The sequence below is a fragment of the Pteropus medius genome, unplaced genomic scaffold (assembly GCF_902729225.1).
Source record: "Pteropus medius unplaced genomic scaffold, Ma_sr-lr_union100, whole genome shotgun sequence".
Lineage (NCBI taxonomy): Eukaryota > Metazoa > Chordata > Mammalia > Chiroptera > Pteropodidae > Pteropus > Pteropus medius.
The window spans coordinates 22,474,922-22,501,172 of NW_024356249.1; the positions used below are offsets into that span (position 1 = coordinate 22,474,922).

The window sequence follows — 26,251 nt, forward strand, 5'->3', positions numbered from 1 at the left end:
GGAGGTTGCCCTGTTCTTTCGTTTGGAACATATTCCTTTATCTCCTCATTTTGGCTTGAGAAAGGCTGCAGTGCGAGCCAAAGTCAGTGTGTGGCCAGTCTAGAACTGCTTGGAAGGGGCTTCAGCCAGGGCCTATGAGTTGGGTGGGGCAGGGCAGGAACTCAATGGAATGAAGGGGAGGGGCAAACAATGTTAGGTTAATGAAAAGTGACAGATTTGTGGCCAGCCAGATGGAAGGAGAATACAACAAAATACAAAATCAGTTCCCACTGATCTCTACCACCTCCGGCACTTGCCCTAAAGTTAGTCAATTTAATTTCTCTGTATATGACCCTTCTCAAATTGCTGCCTTTGTGGTAGAGCTTGAAGTAAGTGGATTTCTTAATTAGCCCTTTAAGAGTAGTGTCTCAGTCACCCACAGTCCATTTCTTGGAAGTAATGCCTGCTGGTTTTCAAAGCCAGATGTTGTGGGGACCTCTTTTCCCACATAGATCATCTGGGCTAGAGAGCCCAGTTTAGGGCTCAGACACTTCACTCCTCAGGGTGGATTATGCTGTTGATTTCCCTCCTGCTTGTGAATCACCACACCATGAGTGTGGGACCTGACCAGACCTTGTCTCTGTTCCTTCTGCCCATCTCAATCTGGCTTCTTTTTGCTATATTTAGTCTTAAGGTGGTTCTCAGCAGTGGTTGCTCTATATTTAGTTGTAATTTTGGTGTATTTATGGGAGGAGGTGAGCTTTGAATATACTGACCCTGCCATCTTGACTGGCAATCAATCCGGAGCTAGTTTTATTGCTCAGCTCTAGGTTTTTCTGAAATTAGAATAATTTATAATTCTCATAAAGATAAAAAGCGAGGCAAGTGTCCATATACCCAAGGAAGTATACCCCAGGTCTTGCTCTTTAGAGACTCTCATATGCTTTCATATGCCTTTCCTTATCAGCCATTGTCATTTGCAGATTTGGGGGTTTGATGCAACTTTTTTGTAAAAGCCCTTTTGACTCAAACCAGAAAAACAGTTGATTTTCCTATAGGCAAAACAATGAATGTGACATATATAACAAGACCTGCCTCTCATACAAGGCAGGGATGGAATCCACAGGTGCAGCACAGTTTCATTTCTAGCAAGATGGCAGATTCAGCCATATTACTTCACTTGGCATGGGAGTAGGGAGTTTTCAAATATGCTGCCAAAACTAGAATTGTATATGTTTCATATTTTTTCTTTTGTTTTAGTTCTCTTCCTAAAGTTTTGAGCTATTTTAGTTGAGATGAGAGGGGGATAGATTGAGAGTATACTTTTTTTACCCCTCTGCTTTATTGAACTATAATAGACAGTTGCTCGTATTTACATTGTACAGTTCAATGGGTTGTTTTTTCAATTATAGTTGGCATACAGTAATATATTAGTTTCAGTTGTACAGCATAGTGATTAGACCTACATAACTCACAAAGTGGTCACCCCACTAAATCTAGTACTCCTCTTCCCCCTTGCATATTTATTACAACATTATTAACTATTTTCCTTATGCTACGTTTTATATCTCCACGTCTATTTTGTAACTATCCATTTGTACTTCGTAATACCTTTGCCCTTTTTCCCCATTCCCCCAACCTCCCTCCCATCTAGTAGCCCTCAGAATATCTCTCTAAGTTTTTTTCCATTTTTGTTGTCATTGTTGATTTTGTTCTTTAGATTCCACATGTACGTGAAATCATGCGATATTTATCTGTCTCTATCTGACCTATTTCATTCAGCACAATACCCTCTAGGTCCATCAAAGCAATATCTTTTTCCACCCCTTCCTTTTAGTCAGTGTGTCTTTTAATCTGAAGTGAGTCTCTTGCAGGTAGTGTATGTAGGGGTATTGTTTTCTTATCCATTCAGTCACTCTATCTTTTGGTTGGAGCACTTAATTCTTTTCCATTTGAGGTACTTGTTGATAGGAATGTACTTATTACTATTCTTAATTCATGTCTTTGATTTATGTTTTTCTTCTTAAAGAAGCCCCTCCAACATTTCCTATAATACTGGCTTGATGCTGATAAATTCCTTTAGCTTGTTTTTGTCTGGGAAACCTTCTGTCCTTAGACTCTAAATGATAGTTTTACTGGATAAAGTATTCTTGGTTGTAGATCCTAGGTTTTCATCATGTTGAATACTTTGTGCCAGGCCCTTCTGTCCTACATAGTTTTTTTTGAGAAATTAGCTGTCAGTCTTATGGGTGCTCCCTTGTAGATGTAACTGCTTTTCTCTTACTGCTTTTCTCTTACTGCTTTTAAGATTCTTTCTTTGTATTTAACCTTTGGCATTTTAATTATATGAAGTGTCTTGGCGTGGGCCTCTTTGGGTTCCTCTTTCTTGGGACTTTAAGCTTCCTGGGGTAGTATGTCTGTTTCCTTCCCCAGGTTAGGGAAGTTTTCCATCATTATTTCTTCAAATAGCTCTTCAACTTCCTCTTTTCTTTCAGGTACACCATGACATGGATAGTTTTACCTTTAATAGTGTCCCATAGGTTCCTTAAATTATTACTATAGTCTTGGCTTCGTTTTTCTTGCCGTTCTGATTGGGTGTCCTTGATTTCCCCATTCTCTGTATTGGCTAAATCCTCTTTATACACTCTGTTGATTCCCTCTAATATACTTTCATCTCAGATAATGTGTTCTTCATTTCTGACTGGTTCCCTTTTATAATTTCCATTTCCATTTTAATGTGTTTTTTTTTCTATTTGTTAAAGTTCTCATTGAATTCATCTACACTTCTCCTAAGTTCATCGAGCATCTTTATAACCAGTGTTTTTAACTCTGTATCTGTTAGATTGCTTGACTCCATTGTTTCTGGATCTCTGTTCTGTTCTCTCATATGGTTTCTGCTTCTTTGTCTTCCCATTTTGACTGCCTCTCTGTGTCTGTTTCTATGTGCTAAGCAAAGCTCCTAAATCTTCCAGTCTTATTAGTGTGGCTTTATGTAGTAGGTGTCCAATGGCACAGTCCTGAAGAGTGGTTCAGCTACAGGCCAAGTCTCAGCCTATGCCCCTCTGAAAGCAATCCACAGATGCTGTACTTATAGTTGCCTCAAGAAACCACACCAGAAAACGAGGCCAGCTGCCACCAGTGTGAGTCTTGGCACTGCTCAGCAAGGAGCACCAGTCTTGGAGAGGACACACCTGGATTTGGCTTGGATGGGGCCAGGAGTTGGGGAAGGCAGAGTTTCAGGGAGTACTCTGGGTGGAGCAGTCTCTGTTAACCAGTTCAGTGACATCTCAGCTATGGCGGTGCTGCGTCCCAACATTAGGTGCAGGGGAGGGCTCAACAGAGGAGTAATGGATATGGCCACTGCTTCTGCCTGGGAGAGAGCCCTGCCTCCAGCCCTCATTCCAACACCTCAGTGACCCCTGTAAGTCCCTGGTGCCCCCTGAATAGCCTGCCCACCTGCATCTGCAGCTGCGGGCTGCAATTGCCACAGCCTTTGTCTCACTCAGCCACTTGGGACTGGGCAGTCTCGCATCTTCACCCCTTTCTATCTTCTTCTGTTGCTGGTTGATTAATTATTTTTCTCCCTAGTTTTAGTACTTCTGTTCCTTCAGATTCCAGGTGACTTTGCTTGCCGTTTGCTCCGTATTTCTGTCACAACTTTGATTTGGTTGCAAGAGGGTTGAACAAAGCCTCTATCATCTACGCCATTTTTTCCCATCCGGGTATACTTTTAATTTGATGTTTTGTTTTTCACTTCTGCCAGACGCCGTGAAGCAGGAATAGATGCTTTTGTTTTGCTAAAACACCAATAACAATGGCCTACTATTATTTTATTCATAAAGTAGGAACATATTTTTCTTTTCACCAACTGATATTCCAGCTTTTAATTTTTTTCTAAATTTTAGCAACGAGATAATTTTTTCCATTTTAATAATAGGAAGACCTGCCATTTATTAACTGCCGTGCTATCTATATGCTATCTACCATTCTGTGTACTTTATTTAATCTACATGGTACTCTGAGGGCTCATGAGATAGGTACCGTTATCATTCCCATTTTATAGATAAGAGACATGCTTGCGAGATTAGGAAACTTGCTCAAGACTACCTAGCTGGTATGAATCCAGGCAGTGTGCCTTCACAGCCTTCACTGTTCATCACTTTTCTTAGTTCCAGGTATTTTTAGAATTTAAAATGAACATAGAGATTATTTAGTGTAGTCTGTTTATTTTGCCCATGGGGAAAGGTATGATTCAGTAGACTGCCTGAGTTTGATTTCCACACTAGTGTTGTTTCACCTTCATCAAGACTGCAGTCCCCCCAAATTTCTATTTTTGCTAACTCTCTCAAGGCTACTCAAAAAAAATTCTAATGCATTTACTAGGACCTTAACTCTACACCAAGATTTCATATATAACAATAGTCATTTAGATGAAAAAGTAATACTTATTTAGATTTCTGTTTTGATCATAATGAATTTCAATTTAAAAATGCTTCATTACAAATTACAGCTACCATTTTTTGTGTGTTACACATATTTCACATACTTCAAATCTATAAATAAACTAATAAAATAAATATCCCTCATTTATAGATGCAGACTCAAAGGGGGTCAGTTAATTTATATACACATGATCATTGACTTAGCTGGTACTGAACCAGTCTAACTCAGTCTAACTCCAAAGCTTGAGTCCTTTCCACTACACTCAGTTGCCTCTACATAAGAAAAAAATAATCACTTGACTAAGTAAAGTGGCTTTCCTAATATTCTTAAATTTCCTGAACTATGAAAAATTTTGGAAGTTGCCTATTGTTATTTAAGTATGGGTTTCTCACATTGAAAAGCATGATACCTTCATTTATATATTGCTTTGTAAAATACATTTATATATTATTTCTTGGTTGGGGTTCTTTTTTTTTTTTAGATTATATGTATAATGTTTCCCAAATCTGGCTTACTTAAGATGACTCGGACAAAAATATTTAGCAACAATTATTATATCTCATATGTAAATGCCAGATTTAAAAAAATGAGATTCAGACTGGTATCTATATGTTGCATAAAGAAATCTTGTTCTTATTACCTGAGAAATTTTAGGATATGAAAGTGTTAAATATTTTGACCATGACTTGAAGCCCAGCTGAATACAGAATTAATAGCTAAAAGATAATACTTACAGTTATTTACTGGTCTGCTCTTAAGTTCAGTTTATACATGCTTTGAAATTTGAACCATGTCTTAAAGTTTGATCGTGAGCTTAGGTTGACTTGGAGAAGAAAAGGAAGAATAGTACTTACACTTACTGGTTTTGATCAAATAAGTCAATCATATTTGTTATAGAGAGTTGTTTAAAATGTAAGTACTCCCAAGTCACAAATAACTTTTAAGTTTAAGCTATAGAATAAAGGTTTGCATGCCAGTAAAATTGGAGCTTTCTGAAAGTGGCAAATGAATAAAACATCGTAAATTTATTTTGCACCCCCTGGACATATTTGCCATCTGTTAAAATTGCAATTGTATTGTGTTACCAAACTATTTACTTTTATTTGTGTGTGTTATAATATATTTGATGTTGTTTTTCTAAGTTTGCTTACTCAAAATAACCTAATAAAAGTGTTTAATGATTTTTTCTGATAAATTTGCTTTTTAAAAATTAATGAAAACATAGCATTTCAATTTTCTACTAAGATTATAAAAAGCAAATAACAGTTTGTTGTTTATGCATTGTGATCAGTAACATCTGAATATCTGGTTATTTAGTCCTGTTTTGTTAAGTATTATCATCAGGACATAAAGATACTGGCTAACATCAATTAACATTTTAATTGGAATTTTAAATTACTTAATTAGGCTTCCTACTTGAGTCATCTACAAATTGATTGGCAGTTGAACTTTATCATTTAAGTAGTTCACTGCTGAATTATAAACTGTTTAATATTTTTTCTAATGGTAGAAACTACATTTTAATTTTACAATAAAAATCTTAGTACTAGTAGCTTTGTAGAATTCTTAAAGGTAATGCAGAAGTCAGTAATAACCATTGGTAATCTATACACATGAATATTTAAAGAAAGGCTAGTCTCTACACTTTTATTAATAGTACCAAGCTTAAAATAAATATTTCTAGTCCTGCTTTCAGATTTTCATTCTTTTCTGTAGAAAATACAAAAAAAAAAAATGATAGATTGCAAATGAATAGTCTTAACTAAAGAAAAATAGTTTGACTAAACAAAATGAGAATGAATGGTACAACAATTTTTGATGGTACAATATTCTGATCTTTTACTATTTACATTTCAAAAATTTTTCCCCATTCTAAGTAGAATATTAGATACCATAATCGTTACATATGAATTTTCTTTAATATATATATATTTGTCTCTATGTTATGAAATTTCCCAGTAATTCTTGGTACAGAAAGGGTACCTGAACTTTTCATTCTTACTTCTAGAAACTATCCTGATATTAGGATTAATGTACAGGGATTTTTTTTTTAAGAGGATGCTATTGTAAGTCTGTTCTTTAAAATCCTATACTTATGTCTGTATAGCAAAATAAATAGACATGCTTATAAGATTATTGAATCAACCAATTTCGTGTGGTCAGAACACTTTTTTAAATGTATTCCTTTAGATAGCAATGCACTTTCCTTTAGAATCCTTACCACTATTTTTACTTCTACAGATGCTTCTTCACATATCTGTTTTTCTGGCTTCTGATAGCATTTGAATTTTTGATCTTTGCTTTACATTACAACATGATGAATTATTTAATTTCTTATACTGCTATGTTGATCACAAAAGTACTTAGTTATGTGAAGTTAAAGGTAGAAATAATAAAGTTGTCATGTATTGGTCATGTTATTTAGTAATTTGTTTTTAGTGGTTCTGTTATATGAGTGGATGACATAATTTGAAAGTAATCCTTTTATGTGACTAGGGGTTTAATTAATCATAGTATTTTCATTATAATAGACCAACATATGCAATAGGAGGTATAGAAATTAAAAAGAAAGTAATCAAATTATCAATATTTATAGATAAGATGATTACCTAGCAAACCTGAGAGTTAAGTGAAAAACCAGTTGAAAATGTTGTAGTAATAATTGCGAGAATTATGTTGTATGTTTAAAGTTGTAAACTATGTCATAAACAGTTGTTTTTACTCTCTGATACTGTTATCATTAACCCACCAGTACAAAAAATATGTAGATTTTTATGGATTTACATAACATAAATTGTATGAGAACATATAAAATGTGTTTGTAGTGAAAATACATATATTTATTTTTTGTTTTATACTTTTCTTATTTACCAAATCCACCCTCCCCCACCCCCTTGTCCTCTGGTAACCACCAGTCTCTTATCTATATCTTTGAGTTTGGTCTTGTTTGTTTTGTTAGCTTGTTACTTTTTTGTTTTATTTGACGTATAAGTGAAAGTATACTGTTTTTGTCCTTTTCCAGCTGACTTATTTCATGTACTTTAATACCCTTGGGACCATCTATGTGTCCCAAATGGCAATATTTCATCCTTTTTCATGGCTAAGTAGTATTCCATTACACGTATACCACATTTTCTTTATCCTTTCATCTGTCAGTATACACTTAAGATATTTCCATATCTTGGCTGTTGTAAATAATGTACCATAGTGTTTTGATTATAGCTTTGTAATATAGTTTGCAAATGGGGAGTGGGATACTCATGTTCTTTTTTTTTTCTGGATTACTTTGGCAGTTCAGAGTCTTTCGTGGTTCTATACAGATTTGAAGATTTTTTGTTCTATTACTGTGAAAAACTGTCATTGAGATTGCGATAGGGATTCCATTGAATCTGTAGATTGCTTTAGGCAATATGAACATTTTAACAATGTTAATTCTTCCAGTTGATCATGGAATATCTGTTTCTTTGTGTCTTCAGTTTCTTTCACCGGTAGTTTTCAGTGTACAGATCCTTTACCTCCTTTGTTAACTTTATTCCTAGTTATTTCATTCATTTTGCTATGATTGTAAATGAGATTGTTTTCTTCATTTCTCTTTCTGATATTTTGATGCGAGTATATAGAAATGCAACATATTTTTGTATATTGATTTTGTATACCGCAACATTACTGTATTTATTATTTCTAACAGTTTTTTTAGTGGAGTTTAATGTTTTCTCTATATAAAAACATGTTATTTGCAAATAATAATAGGTTTACTTCTTCCTTTCTGCTTTTTATTTATTGTTCTTACTTAATTGCTCTGGCTAAGATTTCCAGTACTGTGTTTAATAACAGTGTCAAGAGTGTCAAGTCCTGTCTTCCTCTTGTTCCTGATCTGAGAAGAAAAGACTTCAGTTTTTCACCATTGAGTGTGATGATAGCTGAGGGCTTGTCATATATGGTCTTTATTATGTTGAGATACTTTCCTCCTTTACCCATTTTATTGAGAGTAATTATCATAAATAGATGATGTACCTTCTCAGATGCTTTTTCTGCATCTACTGAGATGATCATATGATTTTATCTTTTATTTTGTTAATGTGGTATGTTACATTGAACCATATTTGCATTCCTCAAATGAATTCTACTTGATTGTGATGTATGAACCTTTTAATGTAGTGTTGTATTCAATTTGCTAGTATTTTATTGAGAATTTTTGCATCTGTTTTCATCATAGATAATTGGCCTGTAATTTTCTTTTATTGTGATGTCCTTGGCTGGTTTTGGTATCAGGGTGATGTTGGCCTCGTAAAGTTAATTAGGAAGCATTTTCTCCACTTCAGTTTTTTTGGAAGAGTTTGAGAAGGATAGGTATTAAATCTTCTTTGAATGTTTGGTAGAATTCACCAGTGAGGCCATCTGGTCCTGAACTTTTGTTTTTTGGGAGGGTTTTTTTGTTTGTTTGTTTGTTTTTTAAATTACTGTTTCAATAGCCTTAGTAGTAACAATCCGCCTATTCACATTTTCCAGTTCTTCATGATTCAGTCTAGGAATGTTCTGAGAATTCGTTCATTTCTTCTAGATTGTCCAATTTAGTGGTATATAGTCTTTCATAGTATTTTTGAATAATTCTTTAATTCTGTGGCATGCCTTGTAAATGCTCTTTGATTTCTGATTTTATTTATTTGAATCTTCTCTTATCCTTAATGAGACTAGATAAAGCTTTGTCAATTTTATCTTTTCAAAGAACTAGCTCTTCATTTCAGTCATTTTTCTATTTTCATTCTCTCTTTTTCTCTCTGATTTTTATAATTTCCTTCTTTCTACTGTGGGCTCTTTTTTTTTTTTTTTCCTAGTTCCTTAAAGTGTGATGGTAGATCATTTATTTGAGATATTTCTTATTTTTTGAGGTTGGCTTGTATTGCTATAAATTCTCTCTTAGTATTGCTTTTGCCTCATCCCCCAAATTTTGGTATGTCATATTTTCATTTGTCTCTATCTTTTGATTTCTTCTTTTATTTCTTTTTTGATAAAATAGTTGTTCAGTAGCATGTTGTTTAATCTCCACTTATTTGTGATTTTTCCCCCAGCTTTCTTCTCGTTATTTATTTCTAGTTTCTTTGTATTGTGATCCAAATAGATGCTTGACATGATTTTAATCTTCTTAAATTTATTGAGACTTGTTTTGTATCTAAACGTGTAGTCTGTCCTTGAGAATGTTCCATGTGCACTTGAGAAGAATGTGTATTCCATCATTTAGAGGTGGAAAGTTTAATAAATATTAAAAGACTACTGCAAATATCTATTAAGGCTATGTGATCCGATTTGTCATTTAAGGCTGATATTTTCTAATTAACTTTGTGTCTGGATGATCTTTCTGTTGATATAAGTAGGGCATTAAAATCCCCATACTACTATAAAACTATTAATTCCTATCTTTAGGTAGGTTAATAATTTCTTTATATGTTTTGGTGCACCTAGACTGAGTGCATATATATTTATAAATGTTATGTTTTCTTGATGGATTTTCCCCTTTATCATTATAAAATATCCATCTTCATGTTTTATAATCTTTTTGTCTTAAAATCTATTTTTTGTATAAGTGTGTCTACATTCACTTTTCTGTGGATACCATTTGCTTTCAGTATCATCTTTTACCCTTTCACTTTGAGATAATATTTGTCTTTGGATCCCAGATAGGTCTCCTGAAGGCAGCACATTTAGGTCTTGTTTTTTAATCCATTTAACTACTCTGTGTCTTTTGCTTGGTGAGTCCAATCCATTTGCAGGTAGGGTGATTATCGATATATGAGAACTTGCTAGAGCCATTTTATTCTTTGTTTTCTGGTTGCTCTATATCTCCATTGTTTCTTTTCTCTTGTGTTTCTCTCTGATACTTTATTTTTTATTAAATTTATCAGGGTGACATTGGTTAATAAATTCATATAGGTTTTAAGTGTCCAATTCGATAATACGTCATCTGTATATTGCATTGTGTGTTCACCACCCAAAGTCTAATTGGTGGTTTTCTATAATGCTTTTCAGTTTTTTTTTCTTTTTTACATTTCATGTCTCAGCTCTGGATTTTTGTTTTGTGGTTGCCATGAGGTTTATATAAAATGTCTCATAGATAAATGTCCTTTTTATTCTAATAGCGTCTTCATTTGCCTATACGAGTTCAGTTTTTTCCCTCTTCCCCTTTTATGTTTTTGTGTCACAAATTGTCCTTTTTTATGTTGTGCTTTTGTTACCAAATTACAATAATTATACTTATTTTTAATGTTTTATTTCCCCCTTGTAACCTTTGTGTTATAATTGTTTAATATCCTACTCTAAAATAGAGTTGTAATTTCCTGCTTCTTTTTGTCACCTTACTCAAAGTTTTGTATACTTTTATCTTTTTGTTTCAGGTAGAAAAGCTAATTTCAACATTTCTTGAAATGCTGATCTTATGTTGGTAAATTCCCTCGGCTTTTATTTATCTTAGAAAGCCTTTATTTCTCCTTCATATATAAAAAATAACTTTGCTGGATATATTATTCTTGGCTAGTGTTTTTTCTTTTTCAATATTTTGAATATGTTATTCCACTCCCTCCTGGGGTTTATACTGAGAAATCTGATGATAATCTAATTGTGTTTCCTTTGTAGGTTACAGTCTTTTCCCTGGCTGCCTTGAAAATTCTTTATCATTAACTTTTGAAAGTTTTAATAAAATGTGTCTTAGAGAGGTCTTTTTGCATTGAGATCATTAGGTGTTCTGTTAGCTTCTTGTATTCAGATGTCCATCTCTTCCTAAGATTGGGAAGTTCACATAAGTTATTGCTTTGAATAAGTTCTCTGTACCCTTCTCTCTCTTGTCTCCTTACGAGATACCCATTTTTTTTCTTTTCTTTTTTTCACCTTTTTTCTTTTTTTTTTTTTAAGTTTTATTGGGGTAACATTGGTTAATATAATTATATAATTTTCAGGAGTACATTATAATTTGACATCTATATATTCTATTGTGTGATTACCACCCAAAATCTGATTTCCTTCAACTACCATATATTTGATCCCCTTTACCCACTTCACCCTCCCCCAAACCCTCTATATTTGACCCCCTTTACCCTGTCTACCTCTTCCCTCCTCCCATACATCCTACCCTCTGGTAACCACTAGTCCATTGTCCATGTCCCTGAGTCTCTGTCTTGTTCATTTGTTGCTTTTAGGTTTATATCCCACATATGTGATATCATGTGATTTTCAACTTTTTTTGTCTGGCTTATTTCACTTAGCATGATTATCTCAAGGTCTATCCAGGTTGACGCAAATGACAGTATTTTATCTCTTCTTACGGCTGAGTAATAGTCCATTGTATATATGTACCATAGCTTCTTTAGCCAGTCATCTGTCATAGGACACTGTGGTTGCTTCCATGTCCTGGCCACTGAATAGTGCTGCTATGAACATCAGTGTGCAAGTATCTTTTCGGATATGGGTTTTCAAGTCTTTGGGGAAATACCCAGTAGAAGAATTGCTGGATCATATGGTAGATCAATTCTTAGTTTTTTGAAGAACCTCTATACTGTTTTCCATAGTGTCTATACCAATTTCCACTCTCACCATCAGTGTATGAGGGTTCCTTTTTCTCTGCATCTTCTCCAACATTTGTTATTACTTGTCCTGTTGATTGTAGCTATTCTAACAGGTATAAAATGAGGATACCAATTATTTTTAATGTTGCTTTTTTTTTTAATGGAGTCAGAATATTCTTATAGTTTTTTTTAACTCTTAGTTCTCTCTTCTATCTGAATCATTTCTAGATATCTGTCTTCCAGCTCATGAATTCTCTCTTCCATCTGGTTTGCTCTGTTTGCAATGCTTCCTGATACATTCATCTCATTAAGTACTTCAGCTCCAGAGTTCTTTTTTTAATATATATATAGTTTCTGTATCTTTGGTAAAGTACTTCTTTTGTTCATTTATTTTGTACCGGAGCTCATTGAACTGCCTTTCTGAGTTTTCTTCTATCCTGTTGAATTTCTTCATAAGTGCAATTTTGAATTCTCTGTCATTTAAATCAGTTTTCTAAGACTGAGTTTCTTTCTGAAGACTTGTCATTTTTTTCCTCTGGTATCATGTTGCCTTGATTGTTCACGATACTTAATGGCTTATTCTTCTGCCTATATATTTGAAGTAATGAACTTTTTATTGTGTAATTACCATTTTAATATTAAGATATCACCGGGTTGATTATTAGAGATCTTTCTCTGGTTTTCTAGAAGACAGTTCTATAGTACAAGTTTTGTTTTCTCTTACCTACACAGATTGTGCCTCCAGGCTTATGGTAGGGGGTAGAGTTAGCTGTGGTTATGGAATTTGACACCTGTGTAACCAGGGTACTGGATGTCCCTGCTGTGTCCAGTCTTCTAGGTCTCGTGGCACCACCATGATTGTAGGGGGATGAGGCGAGTGCTGGTGAGCTGGATTCATGAGTTCTCAGCACTGCTTCCTTGTTCCTTATGGCTGCTGGCACTGTTGTGCTGTAGCCTGGGGAGCGTAGACACTCCTATACTGCACCTACCAGGTTTTGCTACATTGGTTGGGGAGGATGCCAGATTCTCAGCCACTGATGCTACTTCTGGCTCTCCTGTCTTCCACCAGACCTAGTGTGAGGACCACACTCCAATTCCTCCTCTACCACATTAGTTGGGGTCGTGACAGGCACTGAACTACCTACCTATGGGTTCCAATATGCCCACTTTTAGATGTACCAATTTGTGTATCACTCAGGCATGTTTGTTGAACAGAGGAACCTTTGTTATATTATAGACCTCCGACTTGTAAATTTAAGAGGAAATCCAAATGCATCTTCTCGGTTTGCCATGTTGCTTACGTCAGCCTCTGAAGATACATTTTTTAATGTCATTTAGGTGGCAAATGATAATGTGAATATACAAAAATCAGTATCCTGGGAATCAGTAATTAGTTAGAAAATATAATGGAAATGAGTTCATTTATAGAAATGATTCCATTCATAGAACAGAAACATAAAGTACCTAGAAATAATGTTTAAAAAAAACTTGTGAAATTTTTATAAAGAAATACTATAAGACTTTACTGAAGATGATAAAACTTGAAGAAATAGAAAAATATACCATACCTTCTGGGAGAGAAAGACTGAAGACTGCTTTGCAGACATTTGTTGGTATAGTGGAGACAGTTTTCTAAGCTGAGCTGCACTTCTGATGCTATCAAGAGGAGCAAAAATCAAAGCCCAGAGCCTTCAAAGGTGGGATCTCTGGTAAATGACCTCTCGTTTTAAGATGACACACCAAAGGAAGATAGTGGAGTCATGTATATTATAGTCCTCTCCTGAATTTGCATCCGACCTTGTGTCCTGTTATGATCCAACCTGGATTAAGTGGTCAAACCGTAATTAAGATAGGTAGTGTGGTAAAGCCCCCAGTTCCCTGGAAGAATCAAACAAAAGTCCTCTTGGAGAAGGTACCATTTTCCTAGGCCTGAAATTAGCCACATAATGATTTTTTTTTTAACAGTGTTCAGCTCCTAAATATAATTAGGCATACACACCTGGCGTTAAGAACAAGAAGCAGCTGAACCAACAGAAGGGAGAGGGACCAAAATGTGCTGAGATATCGGAATTATCAAACACAGATAGAAAACCATCATACAAAGTTGATAATAAAAGCAAAGGTATTACATAATGGTGGGAAGTTGGAAACTATAAAAAGTGACAAGGCAGATTTGAAAAAGAACTAAACAGAAGTTTTAGAATCAGAAAATAAAGTACCTGAAATTAATTCAGTGTACAAGCTTAACAGATTAGGTAAAGCTGAAGCAAGCATTAGTGAACTGGAAGGTATAGTTCAGAAGAACTGTATGAGGAGCATAGAAAAGGAAAGAAATAGAGAAAATTCTGTACAGAAGAAAAGGGTAAAACTCAAAGAGGATACACTAAGATCTTAATCTGTATTTTATCAGAAAGATAGGAGGAAATAAAATGCAAAGGAAATATTTGAAGTAATATACAAGTAGACCAGTGAAACAGAAGAGAGTACAAAAACAGATCCCTTAATAATTGATTTATCACAAAGTAATGTGGAATGATTGATATTTTTAATAATTGGAAATTGAGTCTTCATATAGAAAAAATAAAATTGGACTATTATCATAAAGACCAATTACATTTGGATTATAAACCTAAATGTGAAGGGCAAAAACAATAAGTCCTTTAGAGGGTAATGTGAAATATCTTATTAACCTTTGGGTGGAGGAAGATTTCTTTAACAAGAAACAAAATGACTATTACATGTAAGAACTTATATTAAGCAAAAAACAGCATTAAGGGAGTCAGAGTGGGAAAAGTACAGACACACCTTGGATATGTCATGGGTTTGGTTCCCGACCACTGCATTAAAGTAAATATCATAATAAAGTGAGTCACATTAATTTTTTTGTTTTTTGATGCATATAAAAGTCTGTTTACACTATAATGTTGTCTACTGAGTACAAAGGCATTATGTCTCAAAAGATAGTGTACCTTAATTCCAAAAAGTTTATTGCTAAAAAATGCTATCATCTGAGCCTTCACTGAGTCATACTTTTTTTTTTGCTGGTAGAGGATCTTGCCTTGATGTTGCTGGCTGCTGACTGATTAGGGTGGTGGTTGCTGAAGGTTAGGTGGCTCTGGCAGTTTCTTAAAATAAGACAATGAAGTTTGCCACATTAATTGACTTCCTTTTACAAATGATTTCTCTGTAGCATGCAATGCTGTTTGATAGCATTTTACTCACAGAACTTCGTTCAGAATTGGAGTGAATTGCTTCTTGGCCTTTTGGCTAAGATCAAGTGCAAATTTGGAGTCAGTCTTCTCAAACCCTGATGCTGCTTTATTAACTAAGTTTATATAATATTCTAAATCTCTTGTTTTCATTTCAACTGTCTTCAGTGGTAGATTCTGTCTTAAGAAATCACTTCCTTTACTCATCTATAAGAAGGAATTCCTTATCCATTCAAGTTTTATCATGAGATTGCCACCACTGAGTCACATTTTCAGGCTCCACTTCTAATTCTAGTTCTCAGTTTCCACAACTTCAGTTACTTCCTCCACTGAAGTCTTAAATTCCTCAAAGTCACCCATGAGGGTTGGAATCATCTTTCAAACTCCTGTTAATGTTGGTATTTTGACCTCTTCCCATGAATTATAAATGTTCTTCATGGCATCCAGAATGGTGAATCCTTTCCAAAAGATTTTCAATTTACTTTGCCCAGATCCATCAGAGGAATCACTATCTAAGGCAGCTATAGCCTTAGAAAATGTATTTCTTAAATAATAAGACTGGAAAGCTGAAATTGCTTCCGGATCCATGGACTGCAGAATGGATATTGTGTTAGCAGGCATGAAAACAACATTAATCCATCTCCATCAGAGCTCTTGGGTGACCAGGTACATTGCCAGTGAGCAGTAATATTTTAAAAGGACTTTTTTTTTTTTTTTTTGAGCAGTAGGTCTCAACAGTAGGCTTAAAACGTTCAGTAAACCGTGTTGTAAACAGATGTGTTGTCATCCAGGCCTTGTTCCACTTACAGATCTTCTATCCAGATACCTAAAACTTTCTCCATATCAGCAAGAAGGCTGTTTTGCTTCCTCATTTGAGTGTTCACTGGAATAGCACTTTTAATTTTCTTCAAGAACTTTTTCTTTGCATCCACACTTGGCTATTTGACACAAGAGACCCAGCTTTTGGCCTATCTCAGCTTTTGATATGCCTTCCTCACTAAGCTTAATTATTTTTAGCTTTTGATTTAAAGTGAGAGATGCACAATTCCTTTCACTTGAATACTTGGAGGCCATTGTAGGGTTATTAATTGGCCTAATTTCAAAATTGTTGTGTCTCACAGAATAGACTCTAGGAGAGGGAGAGAGATGGGGCAACAATCAGAACTCACCAAAACATTTATCGATTAAGTTCACCGTCTTATATGGACATGATTCGTGGTACCCCAAAACAATTACAATAGTAACACCAAAGATCACTGATCACAGAAAACCATAACATAATAATAATGAAAAAAATTTGAAATATTACAAGAATTACCTAAATGTGACACAGAGACATGCTGATAGACTTGCTTAAATGTAGAGTTGCCACAGACCTTCTATTTGAAAAAAAAAAAAAATCTGCAAAGCATAATAAAACAAAGCAAAATAAAATGAGGTATGCCTGCATTTGCAATACCACCAATAAAAGACCTTTATCTAAAATGACAGCAAAACATAGCTGTAAATCAGTAAAAAATAGTAGCCCCATAGAAAAGTGGGCAAAATATTTAACACTTCATCGAAGATGAAATCCAAATGATCAGAGGTACTTAACATAATCAGAAAACTAAATGCTTATTCTGGCTTTGTTTATCATAATAGCAAATTAAGAGGAATCTAAATAGCAATAATAGGTAATAAGCTAAATAAAATTTCATACAAATGATAGGAATGCCATTTGGTCTTTACAAGTGATTTTTAGAGTTAATAGGTATACAATATATTCGAAAGTTTACAATGTAAACATTAAATGTCATCTCTGGTAAATATATAAATATATTTTCATGAACATATATTGCAGGGCGTTTTGAAGTATTTTAAAAAGATAATACCTGTGTATGCGGATGATAGTACTTGCAATAATTTTAAGCACTCTTTTACTTCTTTGTACTTTCTAATGTTTCTAAATTGGGCATGAACTATATTATGTAATTGGTAACATAGAATGTACCAAAAATAGGGCATTTTGTCCATTTTTCTGTTATGGGAGTCAGCTTTCTATTTTATATTAAATTCTGGTCAAATGAACCACCTTGTGTTAGAAAAATTTGTGTTCATGAACACAGGACCATGACTGTGTAGTATGTGCAGTAGCAACACAGAATGTAGAATAGTATCAGTATTGTAAGATATAGATCAGGACTGAGTAACTGTCATCCTTAATTTTCTTTTCACTTAAATGGGTCCTAAGTGTCCTTTATTATTATTATTATTTTTACAATTTTAAAATTAGTCTATAGTGAGTCTAAAGCTTTTCAAAGGAAAACTATAAGTTAAATTGAATTCATTTTGATAGCTTTAGCATCTTGAATTTTTTTAAAGATTTTATTCCCTTAATTTCTGGACTTTTCACAGAAAAAAAAAAGGAATACCTCCTGAAGTTTCTTTTCTGATAAAGTAAATGAATGTGTTATTTGAAAAATGATTTAGGTCATGTGGATTTTAAGGGGAAAGAATTTGTTCTCTGGCTTTTTCTCAGACTTATCAAGAGCGGTTATGTTTTTGTTTTGTTTTTTAGTTTGAGTGTGTCGTTACCTGACAAATTTAAAAACTATGTGCTGTCTTTTTGCCATGACTTCCAAGAAGCTTAGAGATAAATTTAGGGTTTATTGCGTATCCATTTATTCTTGTCTGCTTCAACTTATAATTGTTCTTAGATCATTTGTTGTCCTTTTTATTCTTTTTGGAAGTAATGGCCAGAAATGTAAGTAAATATTATTCTTGTATGTAAATATATATATACATGCACACACATAAATACCGTTACACTATGTAAACATGCTATTTTAAATTTCTTTTAGCCAGCAAATGGAATCTTCTTGAGCATGTTTCTGATTGTTTTGCCATTGGAATCCATGGCTCATGGGCTCTTCCATGAACTGGGTAACTGTTTAGGAGGAACATCCGTTGGATATGCTATTGTGATTCCCACCAACTTCTGCAGGTACAGTAATCTAGTATACAGTAATTAGTAATAACTATTTGATTCTTAACATTTTCTTAATATTTGTATGACTATAGATATAAAATTTGATAATTCATGTTCTCAAAACTAATATTTTCAAAATATAATACTATTGCATTTTTTTTTTATTCCAAATGTTTAAAAGCTTTTACTCTAAGTAATAATATAATCTTCAGGATTCAATTTAAATATTTTTTTGTTAAGTGTGATTAGCTTTTATTTTAGCTAGAAATCAGGAAATATGAAAGAATTTTCTAGGGAAACATCCTACCCTTTCTTTAGAAAGGGATATCTTGTTTAAGGAAATGTCCCATGAAACAACATGGTGAAATATAATAGAATGTGCACTGGACCTGAGAGTCCTAAATTCTAGTTCTGTGTTGCCATAGGCAAATCATAACTTCTCTGAACCTCTCAGTGTCTTTATCTAAAATGTAAACAACGATACCTATTCTGCCCATCTCAGAGGAATGTTATAAAGAGCTAATGAGGATATGAATATAAAAACACTCTGCCCACTAGAAAATACAAATATCAGAAATTCAGAAGATTGGCAATATATTTTTTATATATATTGTATATATAAATATCCATATTTGTGTATATATATAAAATATATATTTGCAGTTATATTTCGAAATAATTTTTGATCTCAAATATGTGGCAGATCTATCTGAATCTGTAAGTATTGCCACATTAAAATTTTCTTTTATATAGTTAAGTACCTTTGTAATAGAAAAAATGAGTTATTTGCCATTAATGAATTCTAATGACCAAATAAGTTTTCATCATAACTTTCCTTGGGGTGGGGAGGCCTTGAAATCAAAATTTTATCATCTGTTTTCAAATATTTGACATAAAATCCCCAAATAGACTATTTGTATTAAATATTTTCCTCCATGTTAAAGACTTAATAAAAAGTTGAAGATTCTCATGAGAAATGAAATAGATTTAGAAGGGTCTTGTAAAGTAAGATGTGACGACTGCATGGAAAAAGTAATTTGCGCAGTTAGATTTTTATTCCATTATAATTTTTATGTATTTCTTCTTATTATTTTTTTTGTAATTGTTAAGTATTACAAACATGGAACAATATTTTTATTCTTTTAATGAAAACTGAAGTGTTATAAGAATAATATTGATGATACATGAAGCAAAATGTAAAGTTTTCAAAATTCCTGGTAGAAATTCCTTTTTGGATAGTAGCGATGGTTTCCCTGTGCCCTTAATTTTGATAGTATTTTGATTTTGCTAGTTGTAGGACCTTGTTTATCATCTTTACTATAGAGTACCATTGTACATTTGTTCCAGGACCTAGATTTTAATAATTGTTTTTAAATGCCATTTACTAATAGGTAACTTCTTCTATAATGTATGTATCTTATGTTGGTAAAACTTGAACACAACTTTATAAAGACATTTTTAAATATAGAAATTAAATATATAATTTAAAATATTACTTCCATATTTTATTAAAAGTATTTTCTCAAGAAAGAAAAGTCTTCATGATAGTCCCCACCCAGGTGTTCTTAAAACATTTTTGGAGTAAAATTAGTATAATTTTGCTTTTAATAAACCTTGTACAATACCTGTCATTTGGTGAGAAGATATGAATAAAGAATAAAGAGTTAGTACTATCAACATTTGGAGATATTATTCTTTCAGCTTTCAGTTTGATTATTGTTTTATTGATAAGAAATATAATTTTTAGAAACTAGGCTTTGATTTTCAAAGCCTAGTTCTTAGCACTATAGGAATTTTAGAAAAGATGATTTTTTAAAAAGTCTCGCCATTTAGTTGACAGCAACTATTATAATTCCTAGGTAATTAATTATAAATGAAGGATAAAAATGTGACATAGAATGAATACTTCTTAAACACCAAAATAATCTTTTTCTCCTTCTTCAGTCCTGATGGTCAGCCAACACTTCTTCCACCAGAACATGTACAGGAGTTAAATTTGAGGTCTACTGGCATGCTCAATGCTATTCAAAGATTTTTTGCGTATCATATGATTGAGACCTATGGATGTGACTATTCCACAAGTGGACTGTCTTTTGATACTCTACATTCCAAACTGAAAGCTTTCCTTGAACTTCGGACTGTTGATGGACCTAGACATGATACATATGTTTTGTATTACAGTGGGCATACCCATGGTACAGGAGAGTGGGCTCTTGCAGGTAAAGTCATCTCTGGCAGTTTCACTATTGGAGATATACCTATTGTGGAAATCTGTCCTTCATACTGAAACACTAAATTTTCAGAATTCTCAATTTTCTACTATACAGTTTACCAAGTATGCGTATGACTTGTTTTTTTTTCTTTTCTCTACCTGTTACAATAATTTTAGTAATCTCCAAAAGTTTTGAGAATTATATTTATTGGAAGAAAAAAATCTGACCATTTGATCTAAGACTTATAATCAGTTTCACTTCAATGTATTTTCAGAATTATTAGAAATAGTAACATTTTTCATGAACTGATTAACTTATTTGACTAGTACTTTTAAGTCTAAATGTTATGGGTGCTGATTTTAATAGTCTTTCACATGTACAGTTTTATTTATGTTAGAAAGTTCACTAGAATTTTAAAAAGCAGCTGATGTGATATGGTGGGAGAATCACCTAGGTCAAGAGACTTTGGTTTTGGTCCTAATTTGCCACAGTAGTGTTATTTAGGTAAGTTATATAACTTCTCTGACTTTGGTTCTCTTATCTGTAAAATAAGAGGATAATATTAAATCTCCCTGCCAAAGGAGAAATGAGATCTCTCTATAGTATATGTAAATTTGTTTGTTGGTTTTCCCAACTAGAATAGACACCCTGTAAGTCAAGGACTTTGTTTTATGAATTATTTGTTTTGTACCTAGAACAGAGCCTGGCACATATTAGGGGATTCCTAAATAATTGACAGTTGAAATCATTAAATCATGAAAAAAAGGGTAAATTTCTTATTTTAGATTAGAAATAGTTCTTTTAGGTTTAACTATATCCTTTTTAAATAAAATATTTTAGATGTTTTATACCAAGAACACATAAAAATGATAATCCGAAAAATAAATATAAATAATGTTTCAGATCAAATAAAAATATAAACAGAACTATTATAGAAGGACAAAGGCAGAGCCAGTACAGGAACTCCAGAAAGAAGGAAACAAACTCAAGGTTAAAGTAGAGATGATTTTAAGCCACCATGGTGTCACTAATTTCTGCCAGATTTGTAATCAGGGTTTTATCATAAAGAAAAATATTATTGTAATTTTTTATTTTTATAAATAAATATTGAATATCTCAATGGCTGATTAGGAATACTGGCAAACCAACATTTATTGGGCACATTTGAAGCATAACCACTATGCTTGGTACTTTATACACATTAGATTTAATCTTCACTTGAAATCTTTTGAGGTAAATACTGTTACCTCTGTCATCTACATTTTTTAAAGGATGAAATTAAAGCTGAAAGTAGTTACATAACTTATCTGTTGGTCATACTGTTGATAAGTGAGAGAACCATGATTCAAGCTCAGATCTGCCTGACTCCTAAAATGTATTTTTTTCCTCATTATACCATGTTGCCACCAAAAGCAAAAAAAAACAAGAAACAAAAAACATGAACGTAGAGAAAGGGCATATTCTGGTTAAGCAGATGTTTTTGTTAGCATGGTTCACCCATTTTAAAAATGTACAATGTAGAAAAGAAGGTAGTCAACATTAAAACAACTTGAATATAGTTTATAAAACCTTAACTTTTTAATAACTCAATATAGCAGACAACTTTTTAACTTTTATGGCTGCTTCAATTCCAGGTAAAGTAGTATTCTGTGTACTTAAGAGCACAAGAGAAAAAGTTCTAGTTAATTAAAAAATCTTTAGAGATGTAGAATTTCAGAGCTAAAAGCGGGATTAATTACTGAAATGTTCCTGAAATGCTTATAATATAATAAACTATTCCCAAATGAAATGGAAAAAAGCATAATTTTGTGGTTATCATAAATCCTTAGTTATTTTTAGATATTATGAGAAAGTAATTTTAAAAGTAAACATATTTATGTGAAGGATTTATTAATATAAAAATTTTGCAGAAAGTTTGCATTTTTCTTAAATCTTAAAATTTATTTAAAGTATATTTTTAAAAACATAGCTTTGGAAATAAATTCTCGGTGTCCAGTTTACTAATATTTGTGTCAGCCTTTTCTTAGGAAAAGTAAATAAACAACCAAGATATATAGTGTGTATATATATATTGGTCTTCTGAAATTTTCATTCACTATCAGGAATAATTTATGAAGATTTAAAAACTCTAAAGTCAGGTTATATTTTAGGTAAATGTCAAGCAATTACTTTCTGGAATAGTATCTTTATATTTTTTGAAGTATGTTACCAATAGACCATTATCGAATTTCTCTATTAACCAAGATTTATTCCTTATGTGTAACTTTCTTTATCAGAGACTTTATTATTAAAAAGTAGGAAAAAACAAAACAAAACAAAACAATGGAGAGAGCAAAGCTTGATAGGGCCCTCCCCTAGAGGGGTAGGTTTTGTTGCATAATTCAGCATTTGTATACTCATACCTGAAGCACGTGGCTCACTTGCTGGTAACCAGGTTGAACCAGGCCCAGATACTGAGCCCTCTTTTCAGTCAGGTACTGCCAGAGACACAGCCCTCAAAGGCCATCTCTACCTCAGAAATAGCATTGAACACCCCTGCTCTGAAGAAGATGCTTTAATCCATTCTAAATCAAGTGACACAAAGAACTCTACGCTCTAAGAATTTTTTTAATAGTTTCTAAAAACCTCTATAATAGGAGAAACATCATGACTGGATTTTATGTGAGTTAGCAAGTTAAGAGCAGATTCAAAACTAAATATCACTGCGAGAAAAAGAATATATATTTGCCCTTTATCCCATACCTTTACTCATAGTACTTCTTAGAATATGTAGTCTTCTTATACTTATGGGGTTTTACAATATGGACCCTGATATTTTTGCCTTTTTACTTGAGAGTAAAAAACAATGATAGTAATAAGAGAGCAATAAATGAAAAAAAATGTAGATTATTTGCAAAGCACTTTATCACAGACAAAGCCTTTAAAAAGGAATCTCGGTTACTTGAACTGCATCTGATGGTTGTTACATGAAATAAATGTAAGTACATCTGGACCAAAAGCCAAGAACCAATTCATAGGAGAAAGCAGAGCAAAACAAGAGAGGAGAAATAGTGTTTAAAAGGCTTTAGTGCTTCTTTAAGTCTCCTGTTGATATCTAAAGAACATGTGTATAAGAGAATTAGTGTAGAATGTGCTGAAGAATATTTATTGAAATAGTGTGGAAGACAGATTATATAGTCATGTTTTGTGGCAGATGGAATTTGTATAATAGCTCTGTAATCTGTCATCCTCTGATCTCTAGAGAAATTTAATAGAATTGGCAATAATGAAAAGTTAACATTTGACCATCTTTGGAAAGGTATCTTCAGGAAGTATCTGTAAAACAACACATTAGTAATATGTGGAGACTGTGTATTGATACACTATCTTTGAGATGATATGCATGTTTAAGGCCAATTTATGAAACAAATTTTTCATTGTCAGAGTCTAAAATATAGCAGGCTGAAGAATAAAAGAAAATTAATTATTCATAAGGAACATGATATACCCTGACTTCAGAGGTCATATTTCTAATAGAATCCAATTTATTTTTTTTAGGCGAGGCAACCCTTGGTTGACCTCACAGATTGCAAGGACCTTGTCATCTTACAATCTCTATTTTTTTACTTATTTTTTTTGACGCCTACAGCACCTGGTCTTCCTAGGTGGTCTCCTATCTAAGTACTAACCAGGCCTGACCCTGCTTAGCTTCTGAGATCAGACGGGATCAGGCTTGTTCAGGGTGGCATGGCCGTAGACTGCTAATAGAATCTAAATTCTGAAGGATTCTTTCTCACTCTGGTGTTGTAATTTTGATAATTTAGCAAAGAGTATGATTGCTCTTGGTAGAAGTGTGTGTTCTGAAGTTAGATTTTGGATCTTGCGCTAGTAAATTGTAGCATGTTAAAACTTTTTCTAATTATAAAAGTAACATATGCTCAGTGTAAAAATTTTGGAAAATATAGAAAAATATAATAAAAGCCACCTGAAATCCAAACACCCAGCAATAACTACTGCTATTATTTTTGTAGATAAAATTCTGTGTCATGCTTCTTCTAATTTCAGATATTTTCATGTCATTAAAATTGCTTTATAAATACCATTTTATTATAAAGTTTCCTAATGAGGTTTTACCATAATTTATTTCCATTCCTCCTAGCTGTTTCAGATTTTACACTGCCTTAGATAAGAGAGGGAAGAAGATCTTTGTATGTAATTTTTTGCCCCCATTTCTGCTCTTTTTTTAGGATAAATATCTGGAATTGTAGTGACTGTATCAGTGTACCATTAAGAGAGCCAAGACTAGGGTAAGGTGAGGATAGCAATTGGCCTCAGGCATGAAATTTAAGAGGGTGCCAAAAATTAAATAATCAAGGTATTATTTTAATGTAACATTTAAAAATCAAAATTAATGCAAATGGAAAACCTATTAGCTATAAGACAGGTTTCTAGTTCAAATTGGTTTACTTTAGACCTTGCTGGGTAACTATTTTTAATCCTTTGCTGTTTTTCAGGTATAAAACTGACTTAACAGTAAAGTTATTCTAAACTCATTCTTGGTACAGGGAAGAAGAGTTTCTTTTTCATTTAGTAGCTATCTACATATGAGGATAAGGTAACATTATTTTATTAGTGGTATAGAACAAGATTGGCAAACCTTTTTCTGAAAAGGGCCAGATGTTTTTGGCTTTATGGGCCATAAGGTCCCTTTTGCAACTACTCAACTCTGCCATTTTAGTTGAAAAGCAGCCATACACAAAGTGAAAATGAATGTGATTTATGGAAACAATGATATGAAATTTAAATTTTCTATATTTCCCCATGAAAAAATACTGGATTTTTCAACCATGTAAAAACTGTAAAATCAATTCTTAGCTCTTAGTCTGTACCAAGACAGGTAACAGTCTGGATTTGCTGCTTTCAATGTACAATATTAGCTTTCCTTTATAATTTTATTTTTTTCACAAAATTTAACTTTATAAAATATTTTCTTGATTTATTATAGCATGTCCTTTTTTTTTCATGTGAGTTGTAAGAATGATTGGTATTTTTTTTTACCTGAAATTGAATGTTTTTGTTTTTAAAAATTTTCTGAAAAGATACTTTGAAAGGAAGATCCTATTTTTTTTCCCCCACATACTTAAATACAAGAATTTAAAGAAAATACACTTAAGACAGAAAAGTATTCTTAATGAGAGGGTTCAGAAATTATTACTCTAATGAATTTTCTTTTGTTCACAGGTGGAGACATACTACGCCTTGACACACTTTTAGAATGGTGGAGGGAAAAAAATGGTTCCTTCTGTTCCCGCCTTATTATTATATTAGACAGTGAGAATTCAACTCCTTGGATAAAAGAAGTAAGAAAAATCAATGACCAGTATATTGCAGTGCAAGGAGCAGAGATGACAAAGTCAATAGATATCGAAGAAGCTGACCCACCACAGCTAGGTGACTTTACAAAAGACTGGGTAGAATATAACTGCAACTCCAGTAATAACATCTGCTGGACTGAAAAGGGACGCACAGTGAAAGCAGTATATGGTGTATCAAAACAGTGGAGTGACTACACTCTGCATTTGCCAACGGGAAATGATGTAGCCAAGCACTGGATGCTACACTTTCCTCGTATTACATATCCACTAGTGCATTTGGCAAATTGGTTGTGTGGTCTGAACCTTTTTTGGATCTGCAAAAGTTGTTTTAGGTGCTTGAAAAGGTTAAAAATGAGTTGGTTTCTTCCTACTGTGCTGGACACAGGACAAGGTTTTAAACTTGTCAAATCTTAATTTGGAACCCAAAGTGGAATGCTATTGAGAGTTCATACTACCGGTTATCACTCACTTGCCATTTTTTGTACGTTGTTTTTTTTTTATTATTTTTGAAAAATATCTTGCTACTTCT

The 26,251-nt window shown here is 33.1% G+C and overlaps 1 protein-coding gene and 1 pseudogene across 3 annotated transcripts in view; one reads left to right on the plus strand and one right to left on the minus strand.

Moving 5' to 3' along the window:
• TMEM168 (transmembrane protein 168) overlaps positions 1–26,251 on the plus strand; it is a 42,363-nt gene extending 16,112 nt beyond the window's left edge. For all 3 annotated transcript variants that reach the window (XM_039860833.1, XM_039860834.1, XM_039860832.1), the window contains exons 3-5: positions 18,028–18,170; positions 20,100–20,374; positions 25,589–26,251. In XM_039860833.1, the coding sequence (XP_039716767.1) occupies positions 18,028–18,170; positions 20,100–20,374; positions 25,589–26,136 (966 nt within the window). In that variant the 3' untranslated portion in view covers positions 26,137–26,251. The remainder of the gene's footprint in view (positions 1–18,027; positions 18,171–20,099; positions 20,375–25,588) is intronic.
• Positions 23,988–24,106, minus strand: LOC120601389 (uncharacterized; annotated as a pseudogene).